This window comes from Genypterus blacodes, unplaced genomic scaffold (assembly GCF_046128005.1).
Source record: "Genypterus blacodes isolate CSIRO-AG114 ecotype Tasmania unplaced genomic scaffold, CSIRO-AGI_Gbla_v1 ptg000143l_1, whole genome shotgun sequence".
In the NCBI taxonomy this organism is placed as follows: domain Eukaryota; kingdom Metazoa; phylum Chordata; class Actinopteri; order Ophidiiformes; family Ophidiidae; genus Genypterus; species Genypterus blacodes.
Window position 1 is genome coordinate 658,386 of NW_027466945.1, and position 21,243 is coordinate 679,628.

A 21,243-nucleotide genomic window follows, 5' to 3' on the forward strand; every position below is an offset into this window, starting at 1 on the left:
TGGAACCAGCAAAGAACTTACAGACGGAGGTTGTTTTTACAGGAGCTGGGGAAATCCATGGTGTCCTCACAGAGGTCTACGATATACACATTACTGAAAGAAAGCAAAAAAAATTAAAGCCGACACTTGTACCATCAGATTTAACATCTTTTTTTATCACAAAATGGATTCATTGGCTGGACATTGAATGTTCAATGTCACTCAAAGGAGAGTTTTCGCTCTCACAGCAACACACATTCACAAGAAAATCCCAAACAATTCCTCTACTACTTACTAATTTAGTTCATTAATATAGAAGCATACAAGCAAAGTTCATTCATGTATTTATTTAAGTGGGTCCTTTAAGACTGAAAAGCAGAAAACTTTGAACTAAGTAGATGTGTGTCAAGGCCCAAATACTGGCCCTAGATATAATGACCTGCCTAGGTGGGCTTGTCATTGGAGATTGTATCACTGACTTTGGCCTGAAATGACATCGTGCAGAAACATGACATCATGGGGCCACTCAGGTTACTGGTGCAGAGGAAATGACATCATCGTCATGGTATGTTGTACATATATCAATAGAAGCGGGTGTAGTAAAGTTAACATACATTTTTTGGAGTGAAAATAAAAATGGCTTTCCAGAAGGATTGTGACGGGCAAAGACCCCCATCTTTGAGCTCCGGCCAACCCAGAATTGTGGAGAACCGCTCCAGTTCCAGAAAAACTCAGTATGTATGCCATGTTCAGTTTAGTGCTAACGTTGGCATAGGTCCTGGCCAGTAGCATTTTAATAGGCATCAACCTTCCTGCTTATAAAGCCAACAATAACAAGCTAAAAAGAATAATTATTGTCATGATGATCACAATACATGAAAGGATGATTACTATATAATCAAGATTGGTGGATTAACAGGATTCTTATCATTTGCTACCGTTGTAGGAGTCAACAAAGCCACGACTTTCCTTTCGTAAACATTATGTATGACCGGCGAGTTGTCAGAGGAAACACTAGACGGGTAAATATGAAACAGCTGTTATACTGTGATTGATCCGTTGGTTTGTTTGTTTGACTACTTACTGCTTTGAAAATGTGTGCTAACTTTGACAGACAAGTCAGCCAGATGTGCCTAAAATCCAAAGGCAGCAGGAGATTAGACGGAAAGCTGTGCCCCGTAAACGAAGCTCAGATCAGACCAGAGTACTCCGTACTCCTAAGTCACTTCAGGGCAGAAAGCACGTTGATGTACAAACAGGTAAAACTGAACAGGATTTCTCATTCAAGCTTCTGCTCCCTTAAGCTCTCCCTGCTTTACCAACCAACACCACCACAAGGAGGGAAGAAATTTCTAGCCAGACACTTCTCCTTTGAGAATGAGTTCCCAAACTCCATTCTTTAAAAACTGGTTAAAGATCCAACTCTTTCACGTAGACCATCATACCTAATGTTTACCTATTTCAATAACAATAACAAAACAACTCTATCTTTAGCTTCTCCAGGCTCTGCCTCTTGGCCTATTGATGTCTTGTTCAACTCAGATTCTTGGCACTTTGTTCTCTCTGGACCAGATTTTCGCTAGTGTAGTCTTTGTTGGACTCTATGTGTGTTTGTATTTTTTAATTAACCGATCTTATTTTCAGAGTATTACCTGGAAGAATTAAACGATGTTATAGACACCAACAACATTGACTGTCAGACTGATGCTTTCTTGGACAGACCGTCAACTCCACTCTTCACACCTCCCAAATTTGGCGAAAATGTTGGCACACAAATAGAGGAGGGAGAGGTATGTACCCCACAAGATAGGTCAGCCCATGTGAAAATCACTGCACTGTGGTGAAAGATATTCCCCTGTGCTAAAAAAGCATGTATTTTACCATTGTGTGTGCAATACTGTATGTAAGAGTACTGCTTTTTCCTATCCCCTGCAGTTGTTTGACTTTGATAGGGAGGTGCAGCCATCGCTGGAGGTTCTGGTTGTTAAGACAATGGAACAGGCTCTGCTGGAGGTGATGGAGGAAGAGGAACTGGCCTGTCTGAGGGCCCAACAGAGGGCCTTCCATGAGGTCCGAAATGCAGAATTGGCAGAGGTACATCGACTCGAGCAGCAGGAGAGGCGTCGCAATGAAGAGAAAGTAAGTAAAGTCAGCCCTATGAGTACATGAATGAAGGCTTCACCAAAGACAAGTCGCTTTGAGCTAAATTAAAGTGACATTTCTACAAGACTGCTTTGTTCAGCCACCTCAAAATCAACAGAGATTGTGAGATTTTGGTGGTTGTAAAAAAAAAAGATATATCTTCTTCACTTCAGGAGAGTAGATATGCCCAGCAGAGGGAGACACTGCAGAAAGAGAAAGAGGTTGTAGAGAAGATCTCTGCCGTTGCGTACACCCAGCAATATATGGCTGACCTTGTCCCAGAGGTCTTTACCTCACTGAAGAGCCACGGTTACTTGTCTGGTGACGCTGTGAAGAAAGGTCAGTCTTCCCTTGCTGAGTTGTTTTCTGCACTTCTGCATTCACACTCAGCTCCCTCTTAAATTAGACTTTCTCACACGTGATGGATCACTGCACATACAGCGATGTCCTTCATGACATCAAACCTGTGATGTGACATATGACTAGAAGTAGGTGATGCTACGTATATCACTACTAATGTTGCTACTTCTGCTATTGTTTTAACCCCATGTTTTGTTACAGATATTGAGACCAATTTTGTCCCATGGTTGATGGCTGAGGTTAACAGCAACATGGAAATGAGTCGCGCTGCCAGAGAGCTGCTAGACAGTAAGGGAATTGAAGTATTTAAAAAAAACTGCAATCATTCATTGGTTTTTTGTCATCTAATCAAACTGGCCCAGGGCCAGTTGAGCATGGTGGTTCAGTGGATATCAGTTTCTGCACACCAAGGAGGTCTTCATTGGCTCTGTGAATTCACTCCATGTGCCTTCATCTTGCCTTTATCTTTTATGACTGATGATCTAGTTTCTTATGTTACATCTTGCATTCAAGTGACTTTGGATAGAAGAAGAATCAATTTTGACATACACAAACCTCAAATTTAATTCCTGCTAATTTAACAGGTTGTTCTCATGGTAAGCATACCAGCTAATGGTCCCGTTAGAATATTACAGTGATCACTGCTAAATAGTGTATATTGGTAGAATGTCATGTCTTCACCTCTGCTGTCTCTGTCTGTTTCAGTGGTCATCTACACTGCCACTCAGAACTAGCTGGAGATCTGATGACGCAATCATCCATAATCTGACAAATGAATGGACAAATGACTTTGCTGAGAATGATTGTGCTGAGAGTGGTTATGGTTATTAATACATGCATTCTCAAAAATAAACAATTTTCACTGGAAAGCCATAGATTGTTTCTTTAAAACATACACGGGGGGAGTGCGGGACAGTGCAGGACACTAGTTCAGTCGCCTGCAGAATCCCATTAAAATTGTTATTCATCAGCGCTTTCTTGATACTTTCGGTACAATTATCAAGAATAATTATACAATTCGGCTGATTGCTAATTTTAAACATATCCTAATATTACATTCTCTTTCTTTAACTTTTTTAGTGGGATTCAATATAAATCAAAGCATCAAAGAACACAAGAAGTTCAGTCTCTCTTTTCTTTGCTGTTCAATCATCAGACATTTATTTCTTTGTCATTCTGCCCACTCCACAACACAGTTGAGATTAATCAGTTCATCAGTTCAGTATCGCCTCCCCACAAATTTCCACAGGCAGATAAAAACCCTCCCTAACATTTTCTCACTACAATAACTACAAGAAAATAAATTTAGCCATTTCATTATGCTAGCTAGCTTGCAGACCATTTGCTTTCTTCGTGCTAGCTCCTCGTTACTCAGAGAAACCTTTATATACATTTTTGGTGTAGGTTAATCTTGCAGTGCACATAGTTCAATAAACTTAACTGAAAATGTTGCTACAGAGAATGCCTTCTTCATCAAACCCAGAACATTTTCCGGTCCTATTCTGCTCATCCTCAGACAAAACCTTGGAGTGGTTCACATTGTGAATGATGAGTTTTCAGTGGATCCCTCCATGGTGCGGCGGCCTGAAACATAGATCTCAGAGGTCATCCTGGAGAAGCGCCGTGGAGCGATGTACTTCTTCCCCATGCACCACAGGTCCTGGACAATCTTCCTAAAGTGGTCTCTAAACTTCACCCCAACAAAGGCATACAGCACTGGGTTCAGACAGCAGTGCAGGTATGCTATTGTCTGCGTGATGGTCTTAGCAACCTGCACAGTGTCTACCGTAACACACGACTGCTCGGAGAACAGGTTGAGGGTGTCATAGAGCAGGATGATGTTGTAGGGCAAGTGGCAAGCAATGAATACCACCACTACAGCAAGGACCACACGCACAGCCTTGTGCCTTTGAAAGTTTTTGGCTTGAAGCAGCGTGACAATGATGCTGGTATAGCAAAAGATCATGATAGACAGTGGCAGGAAGAAACCCACTGCCATCTGAGTACTGGGAACCAAAACCTTCACCGCCCACGCTGTCTCATTATCTGTGAAGCTGAACTCACATATGAAATCAGTGTTGTTCACCACACGATGGCTTTCTTCTCCCTCCTCATAAAATAAATCATCAATGATGTGGGACGGCTGGTACCTGCAGAGAAGAAAGTACTACAATCCTTTAGTAAGAATATCAAATATGAATAATAATTGAATTTTTGCCTCCAAAAGTAAAACTTGGTATTTAGACAAAAGTGCTTGAGTATCAAAACGTTTGACCCTGGGTACCTGTGGTAGAAGTAGAAGGTGGGGACAGACAGGAGGATGGCAAAGGTCCACACAACAGCGCAGATAACACGGCTATATGACAGAGACCGCAGCTGGAAGCTGCGGCGGGCCTGGACAATGGCAATATAGCGGTCGGTGCTGATGCAGGCCAGCAACAACATTCCACTGTACAGGTTCACACTGTAGGTGCCACGCAGAAACTTGCAGGTAAGCTCGCCCATCGCCCAGGATGACAGCTCGTTGTAGACAATAAGAGGCAGCACTACCACAAAGAGCAGGTCGGCAACGGCAACGTTGAGCAGATAAACATCAGTCATCGACTTGGTCTTCTTGTAGCAAGCATAAGTTATGATGACCAGCATGTTTCCGAAAAAGCCCAGGATGCAGATGATGGAGTGAATGTATGGTCCAACCACCAGCTCAACACTTTGGTTGTTGCTGAGAGGACATGGCTCAGCCAGAGTATAATCAAAGCTGATGTTGGTGCCATTCATCTCAACATCTGATGGATAGAAAATCCAATCCTCCTCGTACTGGTCGGCCATCTTGTTTCCCTTTTTCTACAACAACAGACGAACAAAACAGAGCAAGAACATCAAAGGAACAGTCAGCACCATCAGAAAAATCTTGTCTATCAGCTTCCACTAATCTGCTTTCTTAATAAGTGTGGTGAAATTAACAAGATATCGAGAATTTGCTATTGTCTTCATACAGCCACTGTAACTAGTGTGGTTATATGGTAAATTGTCAGTGGTACCGTTTTTTGATTAGAGGCATTAACAATGTATTGTTACAATCATTGTAAAATTATTTTTGCAAGCAGTAGAAAACCTGGTCTTTTCTACATATTATAATTTATTTTTTTTGTTGATTCAGCTTTTAGTCTTTTTCATTTTGTTGGTTTGAAGTCATGGCAGCTGAGTCAGGGTCCGTACAAAAGCTCACGGACAGGATGATGCATGCAGGGCAGTAGCCAGCTATGAGGTCACAGAAGACACAGAGACATCAGCTGCCTTACACCGCTTACACAAATGGTGCATTGCCAGAGCACAAGGCTAAGCAACGCCAAAACATTTACAAAAAACCTGTCTGTGGCTTTGATCTGGTACCAACAATTGCATTCCTGGTCTCTTTTCATACTATTTCCAGATTCATAATGACAACTACAAAATACAATGTGCATTACAAGGACACTATAAAACTTGAATAGAGATGTATATGTTATTTATTACCAATCAAAATGAAAATGAACATTACTGCCAGCTGACGTTAGAGTAAGCTAGCTAACTAACTTGAATGAAGTTTGGGGACAGAGGATTGTTCAATTGAACATCAAGAGGAATAATTGTCCCTGTTCTTGGCGGCCTGTGAACTTAATGGAAATTATTTACCAATGTAACATTCATAACAGAAGAGTCTCTGCTGTTTCATTTCCAGTAAGAACAGAAATGACATTCTCAATCTTGTCTGAACCCTGGGGAACTCCAAATGTAAAATCCATTAAATTAGTCTAAGCTGTGTCATTCAAAGACATGAAACTACCATAAATGTCACAGTGGTTGATTATTTTGATTGTTTTATACAAGGCAATCTAGTTTTGATTGTGTTTAGAGGAGAATGTCATTGTGTTTGTTCTCAGGTGTGCTGGGGCGAATTTGGAAAATGTGGTCAGACTGCAGACTGAGCTAGTTCACATGGTTTTCATTACCTCTACTACACTAGACAGACAAACAAAACAGAGCAAGAACATTAAAGGAACAGTCAGCATCATCAGCAAAATCCTGTCTGATTCCCGTAACACTGCTACCTTAATAAGTGTGGTGTAATTAACAAGACATGGAGAAATGTGCAATTGTGTGGTATATTGTCAGTGGCACTGTTTTTGGTTCAGTAATGTATTGCATGTCATGGCTTCTTCATACCAAGAAATAATATAATGGGATAAACATCTTTAGAGCAAAATGCCTGATACATTTGTTGAAATGTGTGAAAGACCTTGTGGGGAAGAAAAGAGCTGCAAACACATTTGAGGAATTTAGTAAATGAGGTCAGACTGCAGACTGATCTAGTTCACCCGGAACAGCTCAGACTGCCAAAACCTCACACTTAACCTGTGGTTTGTAATACATAAGACATGAAATTACAAGCAGAAGTCACCCTCTGTAAACCTGGGCCATCCTCCACATCTGTTTGAAATATTGAATCCTTTGTGATGATTGGCTGATGACATATTATCATTCACCCTCATTTACTCAGGTTGGTCTCACCGAAATTTAATTCTCTCTTCCAACAGTGATGTGCCAAAGAGAGAAGCGTTTTATTACAGAATATCCTACAATAGTGTATAGCATATAGATGGTTCCTCAAATGCCTCCTTTCTTCTTTGTGTACTTCTGCTCGGTGGACTCAGGTAAATGTCACAGCAGCTTTATTTAAAATGTCAGCTGGAGCAAAAAAGAGCACAAAATTCACTCTTATGAGCTTCCTTATTGGCATAGAAGAGGTGTGACAATTTCGGCTGCAGTGGGCTGCTGTGTTCAGTGGAGCGTTGGCTTTTGAGAATACTAAAAAGACTTAAACACAACACTCAGCTAAACAGCACTTACATTGTTTAGTATTTTTTTAAATTTGATATATATTTGATGTTTTTTTGTGTAATTGTTTTCTTTAATGTACTATTTGTAACTTTTTGTGGCAGCACTGCTCACTGACTTTTGAAATGAGATAATTCAATTGTATTTCAAACAAGCATTTTATTAATCAAACTCCAGCTCAAGCCTGTCTTTCAATTGGCTGTTTTGTTCAGTTCTCTCAAAAATGAAGCAGATTCAAGTTAGATCTCTTTAAATTCGATATCGGAGGACAAAGTGTTTGTACAGGTGGATAATTCAGCAAGTTTAGCAACATTTTCTCAACCATTATTTGGTAAATATTTATACAGATAACAATAACAGGATTTTGAAAAGTTATTTCGAAATTACTACAAACTGACATTCTGTACATTTCTAACATACATTTTAATAGATAAAACAACAACTTTGACAATATTGGTATTCTAAAACTGGATAATCAGACCACATTATGAAAAATAATACTGCCCAAAAATAATAAACAAAAGAATCGAAGTTGCTTCATACTTAAAATGAATGAAAGAAACTTGAGAATTAGATTATGTTCCAAGTTGTCCTATTTTCTTCACATTTGCATTTGCACAAGGTCCTTAATTTACCTTTTAATTTTTTACAAGTTAATAATGGTTCCAAACACTCTACAGAGATGCATAAAAATAAAAAATGTCAATAAAAAGAACTCACCAATTTTAAGTGTGTCCTGCGTTTCTGTTTGATCACAGCAGAACTGATGACAAATGGGAAGTGTAAGTGTGAGAGAGAATCAAACAGGAAGCATCAGAGAGGGCTTACTCAGAAGTTTTAACGGTGGTTATGCAGTGACAGTACACAGACACGTGCCTTCTTGGAAATACATTAAAAACCCTACAGGAGCTCCTTGACCCAGGAGAAACCCAATGCAAATGGACACTCCATTCCATGTTGTCCTGTATTGATCGGGCTCAAATTAATTATTAGAGGTAAAATTGTCAGTTGGCGAGCTTCTAAAAGTTCAAGGAATTTAAGGGAAAGGAAGGTTTCAGCCTATTGCTGTTTAGGATGACTGGATCCAAAGTGTTTTCTTAATTAAAGGTTGGATCAAAACCGTTTTAAATGCAGCATGCATGACTGGCAAATGACTGGCAAAGATCTTTAACAAGTTTAGCAGGTAAGGATCTAGCAAGCACATTGTTAGTTTAGAGGCAGCTGCCTTTATGAAGACGGTAATTGAATGATCTGATAATGTGGGCAAAATAGAGAATATTTTTGATCGGTTACACCTAGACCACACACTAAGACTAAGTCAAGTGTGACGTCATATCTGAGTTGACTCATGAACAGAGGAAAACCTACCCAATCAATAAGGTCTAAGAAAATAAAACATAATTTTGTTATCAATGAAATAAAGGCAAAGAGAGAAAGTGAAGAAAGGTGATTTAATTTCTTAAGATATGTCATAATCAATACAACAGTCTTTAACAATTTGTGACATAAAGCACAATTTATTCATTAAATCACTGTAGGAAATGAATCAATTAGTCTTAAAGAAATCAATCAATGATGATCAATTATTTTATAATTTATAACAACTTCACACCTATGAGCAAATCACAGCTGTAAAAAAAACTTTAAGCAATGGGGACAACAGATTTTGTTTTGAGTTTTGAACAATGTGAGATTATGGAACAACGATAGAAAAATATAAATGTATATTAAGACCATTCAGTTTCATTAATTATTGAATGAATAAAGACTAATTCATTAAAGATTAATCAAGAGAGATTCTTTGTCAGCAGTCAAAAAACATTTTGAGTAGATTTCTGTTTTATCTCCGCTGTACAGAGTTAAATATTGACCATATAAACATGTACATGATGGGAAGATCAGTTGAGGGACATGATGGAGAGGTCAGGCCACATCTTCCATGTAATCAGCTCCGTGGCTCTGACTAAACTGAGAGAGGCTCAGGTCCTGGGTGGTCTCATCAAACTGAACACAAAGCATTAATACATTTAGAAAAACACACTTCCACTTCTACATAGCTCAGCGGAAGAACATTTATTTCAAGCATCGACTGTACCTTATCACTGTTTTCAGGTCCCTCAATAGAAACTTCCTCAATCTCCTCACCAATGCTCAGCGCACTCCTAGAGAAGTCTGACCGATGACTATAAAGATAAAAAATATAGAGACCGACAGTTAATGTTTCTCTGAATTTATATTAAACAGGCAGAAAGGAAAGAAGAAGAAAAAAGAATGCATGTCAACAAAAAAATCTCCAGGGGAGAAAAATAGAATATTGTAGAAACTGCACTTAGTGAAAAAGGGTAAAGGCTTTACCTGTTAAAATCATCATAATATTCTTCTTCATCTGAGGAAAGAAAAGTTTAAATATAAGTGTAAGATTCACAGCATCAACGAAACATGAAATGCAATCTTCTTCTTCACACTGTCAACACTTGTGCACTAATGTAAATAAAAAATAATTAATATCACAAACATTCCGGACAGAAATGTTCAAAAACATGACATGGCTTTAGAGTCAGCACAGATGAATGAAGTAACACACTGTGATCATTTACATTTGCTATAATATCACATCAATTGGAAAATCTGCCATAATGTCCTACTGATTTGAGATGTATTCAGGTTATTTTTCTAGTTGTAGTGTTGTCACCAGGTGTCAGTATCATACATGGAGATGTGTACGTGCGTGTGCATTTCGGTGAAAAACAACACTAACCATGACAAAAATGAGAGAAAACTTCTTCAAGGAGATCAAGGAGACAAAGAATGAAAAAGCATGACAGGGAAATGCATTTGAATACTTAAGACTTTACTTTGCATTTGAGTCCACACATGAATACCTGTCTTCTGCTCATAGTACCTGTAAATAATCAAGCATACCTAAATGCAGAGATTCACTTTTATCCTTCGTCGCCTTTAAGTCTTTGAATCCCTTCTCTATGGCAGCTCCTAAAGGAAGGTAAACAGGAAAGAAAAACATAATTTTTGTCTTTGACATTCATCAACAGTGTACAGTGTACAGTTTTTGATGAAGTTCCTCCAGCATTTTTGGTGTCAGTTTATCAATTTGGAAAGAGATATTGCAAGCTAAACAACTGCTCAAAGATCAAACCTTCTTTGATAGGCTCACTACTTATCAATCACCCCTTTTTATTTGCATTTCTAAACTGATTGAAGGGTGAAAGTGGTTGAATTCTTACCGTTCCTGATGGGACCCTCTGACGTGATGCCAGCACCTCCTGGTCTTTGAACTGCCTCTGACCGAGAACCTGCTGGATTGTCGCTGGCTCCAGGTGCCTCCATCTTCCTGCCATGCAAATGCCACAAATGTCAGCTTGAACACACACACACACAGTACATTTCCGTGCACATTAAACCTTCAATTCTGCTCTGATTAAGACAAATTAATTTTTTGTAAACACTATGGGAGCACACAGCCTCACTGCATGCAAAATGTTTCATAAAAAAAAAGAAGACAACACGACTTCCAAGTACCCTACATATCCTACCCTGCTAGGAACTGACATGCCCATTTTGCATTTCCCTTAGTCTAAGCAAAAGCTACCACATGTGAAGTCAAATATGCTCATCCTTGTCTAAGAGTGTTCTTTGGACATTTCACCCTTAAACCTCTGTATTTTGTATGTGTAGTAGCTCAGAGAATGTTATGGAGATTGAACATTGATGCTTTTACAAGGCTTTACCTTCATTACAGCATAACACAGTTTTATCTAGGAATTCACAAGATACATTTGGCTTTTATTGTGGCTTGCAAAACTTCTGTTTTTGCACTGTTGTAGGAAATACGGTAGTACATGGATTAATAGTGTCCTATTCAAAGGCCTACAGACATGGTAAGTGAACAGGTAAGTGAGACAGACAGAGACAGAGACAGAGAGAGAGAGCTCACCTGGGTTCAGATCTGTGATTGTGTTCAGAGTCATCTTGCTTACCCTCCGATTCAGGAGCCAAGACAGAAAGGCTGAGCCCAGGGAGAGAGGGAGAGAGACAGAGACGGAGGAGAGAGAGAAATAAAGCAGCTAAAATACAAATAAACTAAAAATTAAGGTAAGAGACAGAGAAGAAAAAGTATTTATCACCACGTCTTCATCATGCCTGCAAACTAAAGAGCAGTGAAAAAAGGCTACAAGGTACGAAGGCAAACTCTGTAGGCGGGTCCCAGGCTACTCTACCTCGTTACAATAACAAAACAGGAAAATGCTGTGTTCTGACACATTCTGACATGAGAATACAAAGAATGTTGTTCACTCAATTCAGTCGACAAGCCATTTAACTCATACCTACATGTCTTTTTAAATCCATGAATATACATACAAATTGTGTTCTAGACAATAGACTACTAAATCCTGGGAACAGTCGACTGTCCCAACCACACTGTTGGCAACTTAAACTACAAAAGGACGTAAGGAAGTGGCGGCCCGTTCTTTTGCCAATAATGAGACAACCAGAAGATCAACAACACGGCAACAACTCTGGTCATTCACACAATTACTTGGTAACTTATATAACCACTATAACACTTGGCGTAGCTAGATAGCAGAAATTAACCGAAGGAGAAGCCACATATCTCAACCAGGGTCTATTTAACTTCCCAACAAAGTTGCTGAAAGGCGACGAGTTTGCAGGTATGATTAATTAGCACACTTTCCTCTCACAGCATCAGAAGCATTTTAGCATTAGCATCAGTGTTTGAGCCTGGGGATAATGAACAGAAATCTGATTGGACTCGGGTTTCCCTGCCTCTGCATGCCTCTCTGCACTATGTTGCAATCACTCATGTCAAACTATATCGACAGGAGTGATTTCATATTGAGATCTGGCTGAGCATGCAGACTCACTCATTGAGGCTAGCACCTCGCCTCATGGGGGAGACGATGAGCCCAGAGAGACACTGCTCCCTCACACTGCAGGGTGAGCAAGGGTGATGGACAGAAGGAGGAAGAAGAAGGAAACAAAGGAGACAGGTAGGACAAGGTAAGGAAACAAGGACTTGTGGGGGACTACTGCGTATACAAGGATGTGCAGGACAGGGTAGAAACATCCGGAAACAGGAGAGCAAAACATGCATGGGTTGATTGATAAGTTCTGGACTTGACAAATAAGGTAGGGAGGAAGCTGTGAGTTTTGTTGAAGTAATTGAATTCCTGGGGAGTTGTCATTGGTTTTTCTAGGATTTTCTTGAATTTAACTTGAGGAAATAACGTTACAGATATAAAAACACAGAAGGTCACAGCACAACGCAAGAATTTATGAAGAGCTGCAAGAGAATATGTGCAACGAAGGCTTTGACGACCCGTGGCAATGTGTTGTGTTACACTATGATGAGCAAAGGTGTGCAAAGTTGGAAGGAGTATAACAACAACTCCTCATCCTCCTTCTTCTTGGAGCATTCTATGGTCGGCTCACTATTCATCAATAAACCCTTTTAAGGATTCAAGGACAAAGGTGGTGGGAATCAGAGATACAAGACGATGTAGAGCGAGGATGGAGGGCACTAGATCAGGAAGGGACGGGGACAACAATGAAAAGCAGAGAATAAATGGACGACAAAAAAGTAAACAATTCCAAACCAAAGAGGAGGGGAACCAAGGCTTCAAATAGGGGGGATTTGGGGGCTTTCAGATTGAATGCAGAATACAAAGGACACGCATCAAAGTGAGCTGGAAAGTCTGTCTGTTTCAGGAGGAACTAAGAAAATCTGAAAATGCATAACCATGGGTTGCATTCCAACACTCTTATTGCTTGGCTCCTTGATTATTGCATATCATGAAAATTGATCTGGTCTACCGCCTTTAACTTTGTTTCAATTGCCTTATTTCTGTTTAGAGGATAAGGCTTCATTAGGGAGACGTGGGTGAGGAGACTCAATACAGCAGTCTTATCAGAGAGACGCACCCCTTCTCTGAAAAGTTGTGAGGGACAAAAAGACAAAGGAAATGGAATGTTCCTGGTTCAAATCTGGGCGCCTCCTAGATAGTCTCTCAGTCTCTTCTCTTCTTATTTATATATAACTGCTTTAGTGTACTCACCAGCCGTAGGTCTTCTGGGGTTTTGGTAGTGGGTCATCAAAGAATGAGTCGCCTTCGTCCGGGTCTTCCTCCACCCCCAGATCCAGATCTAGCACCTTCTTCACGTCGGCGGGGGTATTTTGGTTGTCGGACACCTCACTGTGTCTTGACCTCTGTGAGATGTCTCCTTTACCCACAAAGTTTAAGCTGCCGTCACTGCGGTTTGACTCTGCATTCTGCTCAACAGCAAGAAAACATGCAACACACACAAAGTCACAACATTCAACAAAAGGCAAGAAAGACAGAAAAAAAAAAGACGCCTTTTTCTTTTTCAAAGAACATGTGGATTTCTTTTGTTTCTGAATGTTATCATCTGACCTGGGCCGTAACCAAACTCACCTTATTGCTGATTTTATTGTCAATGAAGCAATTGGGAGGAAGCCCGAGGTCACCAGAGTCCTGAATAACCTGATGAAGTAGGAGACATTTTGTATGAATAAGGATTGGTGGATGCCAAATACTATTGTCAGTTTCAATGTATTTAAAAGAAAATTGTGTTGTTTTATGTTTCTTTTTTTATTGGTACAGCATCAGAACTGCATTCAATTTGAATTTGAAAAAGTGACGGTCAAACACGTACATTTATACAACATTTCCTCATTGATTCTTACCACACTTCTGCACTGGGCATAGAGACGCTTGTACAATCCCAAAAACACCTGGAAGTCAAATACTGTGAAGGAACATAGTACAGCAATAAACATCAACAACCAGACAATGGGAGAAATATGAATGAATGCGACGTTGCGCATCACTGTTATTAATAATTCTCCCATGCTATGTGTTGCATGGGAGTACACAGGTAGGTAGTAGCATGATTGAAAATACTAACATTTACTGAAGGATTTGTCAACAGCTCTGAGCTCATCGGTGACGAATTTCTCCAACATCTTCCTGGCAAACAAAATATAAACGCATCAGACAGAAATTTGCAGCTATGTATAAACAGAAAAGCCAAATCTGCTATATCAAGTGAATTAAAATGGACTATGGTAGATATAAATGGCAGTTTCTATGGACAGATTTTCAAAGACCACCTGGATGATTCGCTTTTTACCTTTGAGAGACGCTCAGTGATTTGACACACTGTTGTGATTTTCGTGGACATTTATTACTTTTTACTACTTGTATAAGATTTCGGAATGATCGTCTATAAGCCCCTGAACATTTTTCGTAATCTTTAATTTCTTTATCTATAGTTAAACATACTGCTGTAGACCTACTTGTTAAAATCAGGAAACAAATCTGCAAAAACACGTTTCAAATCTTCTATTCCAATCGAGCCGATTCTGTCCTGTAAAAAAAAAAAAAAAAAAAGTCAGTACCTCAACAGAGTAGACTGTAATTGGACGGAGGAAAGGACTGAAATCCAGTCCAATCACAGAAACACAAACACGGAAATGAATGTTTGGGGCACTCACCATGTCGTAAACATCAAACTTCTTCCTGGCATTTGCGATATGTTTTAGGGGAAGTTCCTACACGGGGGCAAAAAGGGAAGAAGGTTAATGTCACGTAAATAACACTGAGAGTTAAACATGGCAGATACTGTACGTGTCTAAAACATTACATAATTGTTTTGATCTGAAGCAGTGAGCAGTGACCACTGTTCTTATATTAGATTACAATGCTTTCATTCGCTGGATTCCTTATCTATATTCATCCATGCAGACCACATCACTGCCATTTAGATTTCTTATCATCAGCAACTTGTCCATTTACGGTCAATTGTTAAAAAACACCCTAAAAAATGCCTGCAGTCGGAACCAAGAACCTCCAGAAAGACCTTGCACACTAAACATCAGAGACTCTTCTTCACATCCCATGAACTAGGCGATAGTATGCATGTCTTTCCCACACCTTAATATATGGTATGAATCCTATTATAGACAGTATTTTTGTGTAGATCTATTATGTACCCTATTCTCAGCAGTACTTGTACGTGTATCTTAAAAACTCAGTGTCTGAACCACTGTGTTGAGCTGCAGCATAAAAGTTCCGAACAGAACAAGACTATGAGGAAATCCGCACAACTCGGCTTCACCACCTTCTGACCCAAATCAACAGGAAACCTGCAAGGTTTGGCTCCACCCCTTTCCGACCCAGATCATAGCTATGAGGATGGCACAATATAATGAACACAGGTCCGAGCCCTATACACACACACTCAAATTCACACACAACAAACAAAGAGAGAGAACATTTTCTTCTCCTTGCACACACCGTGCATACTGTACATCGGTAACATTGTTTTAATAAGCGGAACAAAAAGCGAATTCCACACCACAAGCCAGCTAATGCAAACAAAGCGTAGGTATATTAAGCTTCCTTCATAGTTCTGTGTTCCGTCGGTAGCTTTGTATTGTTACTGAACGAACACACCTTTCTGTGACAAAAGGCGTCTTGCTCAACCTTCCAGTGTGAGCATTTAGAAAAGGTAGAAACCGATTCATTGCCGGGCTCGAGTCGGACAGGCTGGATCAAATGAACCCTATTCCATTCTTTTGGATAGGATACAGTGTACACTATGTGAATGTGGGCTCAGCTGCAGAATGCTCACCTCAGCGGGTACGGCTGACTGCTCCTTGTTTCGTCCCCTCTTGATGCAGTCCAGCAGCAGAGGGGTGTTCTTGTTCACCTCAGACTCAGCAAGACCCAGTTCTTTACAGACCTGATCCCGACTGTCCAGACAGTTCAGCTGCAAATGCAAATCCACAAACAACAAACATCAGTAAAGGGAGAAGAGGACAACAACAAAAATCACATCATGAGATGAAGTTTACGATTGGCCAAAGTTATACATGTGCCTAGTTTATGAAATACTACCACTTGTACTACTACAAAAAATAATACACATAATATTACAAATGTTTGAAACTGAAAACAGATTGATCGGAAAAATACAAAACAATTCCTTTTGCTTAAATTGGAAAGATGTATTTCTGGCATTTTGTCACAGTTGACTAACAAAGTGAAGAGATTCATCAAAAAATATAATGCTGTCAGCTCAACTCATCACTATTCTTGCAGCAGGGCCAGAAGACTGCATGTTCCTGACCGGTGGACTCATGCTCACCGAGTTGATCTCTGGCTGGAAGACAGCAAGGGTGAAGTCCAAGTTGAAGACCTGCAGGAAGTCATTGATCAGGCTGGCCACCAGACGGCCTGCAGGGAAACACCAGGAACGTATGTTAATTATATATATATTGTAGTTTTATGATTTCATAAATGCAAAACATGGTATTACTGTAATGGAAATTCAGAGATTAAGTACAAAATAATTATGTATGACCCACTGCAGAATTGTCACAAATAGGAAAACATTTGATTGAATGCTTATTAACAATGATTAGTAATGTTGATAGCCTAATTTAGACTTAATAGACTGTATTACCTTCATTATAGGGCTCAAATACGTTTTGACGCTCCAGACAAACACTAAGACTAAAACTAAGTAAGAAGAAGTCAAACTTACCATCTATTGTATTGAGGCATTTCTTCAGGTTCTCGTTGACGAGTGGAGTTTTGTTCTGAGAAACCAAACATGGGGGTTTGTTAGATAATAAGCCTTAAGAAATTGTTAATATAATAACTTATAATAACTCCGACAATCACTGTGAGAACTTGAATGGTCAAATTTACCCACAATGAAGTGTGTAGCTATGAAGTGCTATCAACCCTGGAAATAAAATGTAGTCTGGTTAAACTAATGATTGATTTTAATGATAGTAATCCCAGATGATCCCTCTTTGTTTAATCTTTGGACAAGTGACTGGTTATATAAACACTTGATGTGCTGTCAAGCTGAAATGGTTTGGGAAGTTGAGTCTCTCCAGATCAATACAAACAAGACTACAGCCTACCAGTTGTAAGTTTGCCTTTGGGGCACTGCTGACTACCATCATAGCTGCCCTGCGCCCCCCTCTGTAATGTGTGTGTGCGTGTGTTGACATGTGATTAGACAAATAAAGAATCTTAAAACTTTTTTACCCCTCTTCCAGGCTCAGCTAACTCTCATTCATTAGGTTATTTTAGCGCGTTAGTGTATGTTTTCAGTTTAAACCATCACCTCCACTTTGTCCTGCTCCTCCATAGCCAGAAAGACGGCAGCACGCACCTCCGCCTGCAGGGGGAGACAAAGGAGACGAGTTATCAACTGATGTCAGTCACACTGAAATGCATTTTGCTTATCTGTTTTTCTTTTCTTATAGCTCTGTTTAAATGTGTCAACAAGTGCCATGTCATTTCTAAATTATTATTTTACTGTTTTGTTGTATTGTTGATAATTTGTTGTTCTTTCTTTGCTGCTCGCTTTACTGTTTGCTGAGCATATGTACTGAACCTATACTACATAGAAAACAAAAGACATAAAACGTCATTCATCTCTACAGGTTGAGAAGCAAGCGGAGAAATAAGTGATGGTTTTACTAGTTTAAGTAAGCGTTAGAGTTTGACGGTTATTATAGCAGATGGGAGCAGAACTTAAGCCTGCTGCAGTTACCTAGCTTACAGTCACAACATTACATGGCTATATTATGATTCTGTCAAATTAAAACCCAGAATCACGTGTATCTGGTTACTACCAAACACATTATGTATTCTATCACAGGAGTATCTTGAACCTGTAGCTGTAATTTAAGTACAGACAAACAGCAGCCTGGTTAGCTCTTCGCTTAGCTTGGCTAACCAATGCGGCTAATACGGTAACTATGGGAGGTTTTAAAAGTTCTGTAATAGTGTTAAATTATGTTGTATTTACCTTCAGCTTGTTGAGGACTCCATTGTTTTCTAGGTTTTGGATGAGAAGATCTCTCAGTTCCGTGTCCTCCTCTATAGCAGACATCTTTCTAACTAACTGGCTATACCGGTCAGCTACCATATAAACAAACGTGATTACGTCAGCAAGTCCGCCATATTGGAACGTACGGCTAAATTACGGAATCAGTGAATAATAATAATAATAATAATAATAATAATAATCACAATCACAATCACAAGCATAATCATTATCATATCCTCTCTCTCCTCTTTCCCCTCTTTCTATATAAAAAATGATCTCCAAAATAACCTACAACTGTATGCGTATTGTCGTTCAATGTTTGCTTCAATAAAAACCATCGGAAATTTGGGAATTTCTTTTTAGCATTGATTAGTTTTGAATAGTAAACAGGTTATGGTAGAGAAGTAAGCCTGGTTGCAAATTTAGTCAATTATTAGACGAGGCTTGTCAAGAGGATGAAGGTGAAGAGCTCGATTGTTCTATTATAGAGTTTCATTCACAAGTACTTTTGACTGAAAAATCATATTGACTGAAGCTGAAGAAGGCAAGGTGATAGAAAAGAGAAAGAAGGACTTAATCCAGACCAGCGGGTGGCAGTATAAGACTATGAATGTCACATATCTGCAGGGAGCTGGGCTTCACTGAGCATGCGTATTTCTGTACATGGAAGCGGTGGGGACGCAGTGGTCTGCGCAGTGGTCAAAGGTCAATTTTTGCTGCAACTGAGAGATCAACAACTAAACAATGGTAAGGTTTTGTGTCTGTGGGTAGAAAGAAGTAACTTAACCTCCATTTAATTTGAGAGACAAAGACTAAGATACACTACAGAGAGAAGAATCCACTACTTCTCTTCCTCCAACTACTATGACTAGGAAGCAATATGTAACATTTTTTTCCAGAGTTCAGCAAGAGCAGAATCATCTCTACAGGTCTACGTGGTCCGGTACGGTCCAGGTTCAGAACTACTGGGGTCGCTGCAGGCCTTTGTTAAGGAACGGCAACTCAAAGCTCCTTTCATCATGACCTGTGTCGGCAGTGTTACTTCTGCAAAGCTGAGGCTGGCAAACGCCACAGCGACCAATTTAAATGAGGTATTGTGTAATTTGAGCCACTGCTGCTGCTCTTAACTTTATACCAATTGCAACGTGACATGTGTATGCAGGGTGGTAGCCAGCTATGAGGTCACCTAGGTATGGAATAGGTGAAAAATGTCCTGAAGAACTGTGATCATCGCCAATGCTGGGATTACTTCAGAATAACTGCCTGAACAATTGAAATGTGTCTGTTTGCTGCATCCGGAATCGACCCCAGAACCTCCTGACTCAGAGAGCTGTTGCATCAGAGAGCAGTTGCATCAGCATGCCGCTCAAATGTTATTGAAGTTGCTGATGAATGCCCCTATGCAGCCTGTTGATGAACACAGGTTCAACCAATTAAGTAAAGAGGCAGAGCTCTGAATGACAGAAAACCCAAAGAAGAAGAAGAAATAATAACAATAATATTAAAGACAGAAAAACTAACCTGTGATTGCCTGAAGGCAATAACTAGACTACATACTGAGGAGTGAATGAACAAATGAGAGTCAGGTGTGTGGCAGAATGAGCAGGCTGGCCACTGATTGGCTAACAGGTGATGCAGAGAGCGTGCCATGGGTGTGACAGGAGTACAGGGGGGCGGGTCAGCTCAGCTGGGTGGTGCTGACTGCAGAACAAACAGGGTGTGTGACCTCGGTAATTAATTCACACTGAAAAAAAAAATTGGTGAAATTACTTGTCTCCTGAGTATCTTCCCCACAGCTGTGTGTGTGTGTGTGTGTTAGTGGCGATTGTGCACACTGCCCCAACTATAGTAATATCAGTTATCATGTGGCTATGTGCTTCCTTTAAAATGGTTTTAATCTAATCAAGTCATTGGGGGGTTTTTTTGTCTCTCAGATCATCCAGCTCAGCGGGCGATATGAGATTGTCTCGCTGGTAGGCACACTGAACCCGGATGCCCACCTGCATATATGCCTGTCAGACAGCAAGGGCAAGACTGTGGGCGGACATGTGATGGGCAATCTGCAGATCTTCACCACTGCAGAGGTGGTCATCGGCGAGGCCGTCGACCTGCAGCTCACTAGAGAGATGGATAATATCACAGGATTTCCAGAGCTGGTGGTTCAGCCTCACCCTTAGGCTGACTAATCATCATGATATGTCGTTCTTCCTCCCTAAGGGTGGAGAAGCATTTACTCGGGTTGTCTACTTAACTGTATGTACTCAAGTCCACTGTACTTTAATGGTCCTGTCACTAACATAAAACCAGCAACAGTGTACTTGCAGCTTGGCCCAATAATTATGGAAAATTTGTCATTCACTGCCATCAGGATTATAATTATAATTTTTATTAATAAATGTTTTATTAAATTTCTTCGAAGTCTGTTGTATTTTCGAGATATCCAGCTATCAAACAAACTAACAACAACCTGATTTGTGGCGGAACACTAATCATTGTGTGGTCTATGTGTCTCCGCCAAAATTGTAAATGATAAAGACACATTCAGAGTCACAGCATTTAGTAAAATGCAGTTGAAACAAGCGGAAATTAGTAGTGAAGTCCTCTTTAGGGTCAGACTGTGCAGATCAGATAATCAAAGGCTGAGCTGATCCAGTTTCCCATTCATGTTATTCACACTTTTATTATCTATTTACACATTTATTATTCTTAAGTGTGACCTCCAAACTGTAGGAATTAAACTGCTAAAACTAAAATTATACCACAGATGATCTTCTCAAAACTGAGATTAAATGTTACATACATAAAACTTCTTAATATCTTGTAACCTAAGATACCAGATGTCCAGTGACGGAAGAAGTACCACAAGGAAACTTAGCAAAATTCCACAAAGAAAATGTATGTCCAAAACTGGACATTTAAGGCTGTTGGCCAAACATTCTGAAACACCAAAGTGTGCATTCACTCAACACTCAA

At 39.8% G+C, this 21,243-nt stretch overlaps 4 protein-coding genes across 5 annotated transcripts; 2 read left to right on the forward strand and 2 right to left on the reverse strand.

Annotated features, from left to right (window-relative positions):
* The first annotated feature begins 615 nt into the window (after nucleotides 1–615).
* LOC143012248 (radial spoke head protein 3 homolog B-like) lies at nucleotides 616–3,215 on the forward strand. Its single transcript, XM_076165291.1, has 8 exons — nucleotides 616–713; nucleotides 926–1,021; nucleotides 1,096–1,238; nucleotides 1,624–1,769; nucleotides 1,915–2,118; nucleotides 2,295–2,460; nucleotides 2,683–2,769; nucleotides 3,187–3,215. The coding sequence occupies exons 1-8, from the start codon at nucleotides 616–618 to the stop codon at nucleotides 3,213–3,215; spliced, it is 969 nt and encodes a 322-aa protein (XP_076021406.1).
* A 408-nt stretch (nucleotides 3,216–3,623) lies between these two features.
* Nucleotides 3,624–8,175, reverse strand: ccr6a (chemokine (C-C motif) receptor 6a). The gene is made up of 3 exons (XM_076165349.1): nucleotides 8,080–8,175; nucleotides 4,766–5,325; nucleotides 3,624–4,631 (listed from the first exon to the last, which is right to left on the reverse strand). The coding sequence occupies exons 2-3, from the start codon at nucleotides 5,308–5,310 to the stop codon at nucleotides 4,016–4,018; spliced, it is 1,161 nt and encodes a 386-aa protein (XP_076021464.1). The 5' UTR covers nucleotides 5,311–5,325; nucleotides 8,080–8,175; the 3' UTR covers nucleotides 3,624–4,015.
* Nucleotides 8,176–8,807: 632 nt separating this feature from the next.
* On the reverse strand, nucleotides 8,808–18,378 carry cep43 (centrosomal protein 43). Of its 2 annotated transcripts, XM_076165347.1 has the most exons (17): nucleotides 18,250–18,378; nucleotides 17,560–17,613; nucleotides 16,966–17,020; nucleotides 16,567–16,655; nucleotides 16,051–16,188; nucleotides 14,912–14,968; nucleotides 14,714–14,784; nucleotides 14,323–14,384; nucleotides 14,102–14,163; nucleotides 13,830–13,898; nucleotides 13,452–13,666; nucleotides 11,312–11,383; nucleotides 10,602–10,708; nucleotides 10,282–10,350; nucleotides 9,715–9,745; nucleotides 9,455–9,542; nucleotides 8,808–9,363 (listed from the first exon to the last, which is right to left on the reverse strand). In XM_076165347.1, the coding sequence occupies exons 1-17, from the start codon at nucleotides 18,367–18,369 to the stop codon at nucleotides 9,283–9,285; spliced, it is 1,440 nt and encodes a 479-aa protein (XP_076021462.1). In that variant the 5' UTR covers nucleotides 18,370–18,378; the 3' UTR covers nucleotides 8,808–9,282. The 2 variants fall into 2 exon arrangements, with proteins under 2 accessions (XP_076021462.1, XP_076021463.1); XM_076165348.1 differs by lacking the exon at nucleotides 11,312–11,383.
* Nucleotides 18,379–18,908: 530 nt separating this feature from the next.
* LOC143012223 (bifunctional protein GlmU-like) lies at nucleotides 18,909–20,682 on the forward strand. The gene is made up of 3 exons (XM_076165259.1): nucleotides 18,909–19,017; nucleotides 19,170–19,361; nucleotides 20,205–20,682. Exons 1-3 carry the CDS (start codon nucleotides 19,015–19,017, stop codon nucleotides 20,445–20,447), a joined length of 438 nt encoding a protein of 145 aa, XP_076021374.1. The 5' UTR covers nucleotides 18,909–19,014; the 3' UTR covers nucleotides 20,448–20,682.
* Nucleotides 20,683–21,243: the final 561 nt, after the last annotated feature.